The sequence below is a fragment of the Austrofundulus limnaeus genome, unplaced genomic scaffold, assembly GCF_001266775.1.
Source record: "Austrofundulus limnaeus strain Quisiro unplaced genomic scaffold, Austrofundulus_limnaeus-1.0 Scaffold1, whole genome shotgun sequence".
Lineage (NCBI taxonomy): Eukaryota > Metazoa > Chordata > Actinopteri > Cyprinodontiformes > Rivulidae > Austrofundulus > Austrofundulus limnaeus.
This window is the reverse complement of record NW_013952403.1, coordinates 8,297,463-8,300,915: the sequence shown is the minus strand read 5'-3', so window position 1 is coordinate 8,300,915 and position 3,453 is coordinate 8,297,463. Positions and strand designations below refer to the sequence as shown.

General features: G+C 41.6%; 1 protein-coding gene across 1 annotated transcript in view; it reads right to left on the bottom strand.

Moving 5' to 3' along the window:
- Nucleotides 1-267: 267 nt before the first annotated feature.
- Nucleotides 268-3,453, bottom strand: part of slc34a1b (solute carrier family 34 member 1b) — an 18,843-nt gene continuing 15,657 nt past the window's right edge. Inside the window, exons 11-12 of the mRNA XM_014008343.1 lie at nt 1,126-1,250; nt 268-1,002 (exon numbers count right to left, since the gene is read on the bottom strand). Of these exons, the coding sequence (XP_013863797.1) occupies nt 400-1,002; nt 1,126-1,250 (728 nt within the window). The 3' untranslated portion in view covers nt 268-399. The remainder of the gene's footprint in view (nt 1,003-1,125; nt 1,251-3,453) is intronic.

Sequence of the window (3,453 nt, the reverse complement as noted above, 5' to 3'; positions counted from 1 at the left end):
ATGAGAAGTTCTGTGTTTATTGACCAAAGTTATAAAGATTTAATTATGTAGTATTTGCAACATGACAGTTATTAAAAGTATATTGATTAGGATGAACAGAAATACTAGTTTTTGATTGTTTATTACAAAATGCACCAAATTATTACACCACCACATTTTGTAATAATTGCAGCAAAATGTAAAAATGTTGTTACATAATGAGTTAAAGACTTTTATTACATTTTGCGTCAATTATTACATAATGAGGTTTTAGCGCGAGTTTATTACATTTTGAAGCCTGATTTTAATACATTATTAATGCGTTGTTATTACAAAATGAGGTTTTTGTTATACTGTGTTGAACTTACAAGCCCTTCAAAAGTTTAGATGGCGTGAATACAACAAGAAAATTCGGTCCAGCTACAGTGGAGTGCTGTTGCACCTCTCCAACCCTTTCAGTCTAAAAACTTGCACGCCTGGTTTGATCTCATCCAGGCAGTCCAGGACCGGGTTGCTATAAGCCAGCTGTTCCTTCTTCTCACAACCAGCCGACTCATCGCGCATGTGGACGGATGTCCGTGTGGAGATGGGCTCCTCTTCTCCCTCGCCTTCCTCCCGAACCTCGTCACAAGTGAAGCTGCAGCAGACGGTCGCCTTGGTGATCAGGCGGTCGAGCGGTTTGAGAGAGTGCATCCACTTGGGCAGGAAGTCCCAGGTTCGCAGCTTGGTGGGCAGGTGACGGGGGCTACGAGCCTGCATCACGTTCACCGCAACGATGAAGACYGTGACGCCCACAAAGGGGCCACCGACGCCGGCCATCACCCGCCAGCCCGCCAGAGAGAGGCCCAGCACCAGCGATGGAAGGAGCAGGAAACACAGCAGGAGGTACAACACAGCAAACCAGCGGTATTTGGCCGTGCGCTCACCCAGGACGTYGGCCATCCTGATCGGCAGACGCATAAACGGAAGAGGATACCACAGCAGGATACCGAAGACGTTGAAGACGAGGTGACACAGAGCAATCTAGGTGCCAAAAAGTAATCAGTGGCAGATTATAAGTGGTCACATACTGATTTGTTTTTGTTTGTTTGTTTGTTTTTGTTTGTTTTTTTAAAGCAGTCATATCTTAATAAGACATCAGCCTACTTGTACAGAAGCTGCGAGTTTGTTCCCAGGACTGGCCAGAGCTGCCAGCAGGGCTGTGGCTGTGGTGCCGATGTTGGAGCCAAGAGTGAGAGGATAGGCCCGCTCCAGACTGATGACACCAATTCCTGTTAGAGATGAGAGAAGCAAGCTGCTTGAATTGTCTTTTTATTGGCTTTTTATTTGCTTTCATTCCACAAAACCTCACTCAAATTTAAAGGCAGAGCTAAAACCCAGCATCCAACACAAACAGAATGCCTTCTTTCCATTTTAGGTCTGGTTAATTAGCCCCATTTTAAAAAAAAGGGACATTATTTATCACTGTGTTACAGACATCACTGTTGTTACATGCTGTCTCCAGCCAACAGTTTACGCAACGTAATCTTAAGAAACTTAAAGGACAACCAGTTGATTTATGCAGGTTTTACGTCTGCACGTGGTTCAGTCTTGACAACAAATGAGTCGGCGTGAAAATGAAATCAACGGTAAACGACAAATGGAATCTAGTTAAACTTTTTTCCTGAGTGGAATAATATCAGTTTTAATTGAAATGTTTGTTTGAACTAAAACAGAGTTGATATTTAAGTTTTCTTATCACACAGCTTTTATCGCATTGGCCATTAGGTGATTATCTATGGGTTATTTTGTGTGTGTGTGTGTGTGTGTGTGTGTGTGTTTCTTTGCCGTGTTAGCAAAATATCAAATTAGCTAGATTAGAATAAATTACTGTATATGATTATAATTCAGTCAGTTTTGTAAATTTTGAGCTAAATATTGGACTAATAGCTGAAAGTTCTATTTCGTTTAAGCTCCGCCCTCTAAGGCTGTCGCCTGATGGTATCCCTCTCGCGCGCACGCACTGAAAATTCAATAGTCCACGCCCACCTACTGGGTACCCTCGGTCTGCATAAAAGGCGGCTCAGACCGAGGCCCGGTTCCCTCTTTTTCTTCAGCTACAGAAGCCGGTGAGGCCCCGATACTTAGAGGGCTACGCTTACACTCATAGTATCCTGGGTTACAATACGTAACCATCGTTTTATTTTGTGTAAGCTCCGCCCTCTAAGGCTGTCGCCTGATGGTATAAAGGCGGAGCCAGATGTAGTCTTTACAAGTCCAATTTCACCTACAAACCCACATAATGTCCTGGTGACAGTGTGTGCGTAAAAACGCACGAGTCGGTCAGTGTGTCTGATCGTGCATAAGAAAGTATGGACACGTTCATGTGTCTGAGAAGAAAGAACACATATCCTACAAAATGAACTTAGAAACAGCAGCCCACAGGCTTGCTGTGTCGTGACATGTGTAAGCTCACCTCAGGAGACAGCCTTAGAGGGCCACGCTTACACTCATAGAATCTTGGGTTACAATACGTAACCATCGTTACTAAACTTGCTTTTAGCGCAAACAGATCATATGAAAAGTTTGTTTAAACATTAGCATCAACAGTTACAGTCAACCCTGCTGTGTCAGGGTCTGTTTTTCTTAGTATTTAACAAAGTATTTAAGCTTGTATTCACACCTAATAGTCCAGTAGACTCGGTTCAATTGGGGACCAAAATTTCAAGCTTTGTTTACATTTTCAGTTGGTGTGCTTCACAATGACACAGCACTTTGTAAAACYAATCAAACCCTGTTAACCTGTTCCTTCCTTCACCTGTGGTGGCGCTGCACACAGAAGCACTGAAGGAATCGACACAAAAACCTCCAAAGAAGACACTGAGCACAACTTCCTTCTTCACAAAATGTTAACAAACATGGAGTYACTGTGGCTGCCCGATCTGTCCCGGAAGCACGATCTGTACCGTCAGCTCATTTGCACATGCACGAAATGARAGACTTCTGGAATGTGCTTCATTTAAGAAAAAATACTGAAAAAGATTATTTCTATACTTAAATATAAAGGTGTGTTCAGTTATATACTGAAAACACTTAATATTGTATACATTTTGATTGATAAAATTTAGATATACGATGCATAAATATTTCTTTATAATAACTTGCAGACTGTTTTCTAGACAATAGTGTTATAATTCATCTTATCTTTGTTTTACTTTTTTCTAGAATAAAAATCCACATCTGTCGCAAATGTTGCCTTATCTATGAAACATTGCAGGTGATAAAAGTCTGAAATCGAATGAATTCTGTCATCAGTCTAGCGAAATGCTACATGCTAAAAACATTGGGCCTCATGCAAGAACCGTTCGTACGCACAGATTTGTTCTTAAATTGTGCATACGAGTGATTTTAGGAGAATTTGTGGCATTCACCAATGTTTTCGTTTTCTAAGATTTTCTTCAGATACGAACAAAATTCACAAGTGGTCCAGACCTG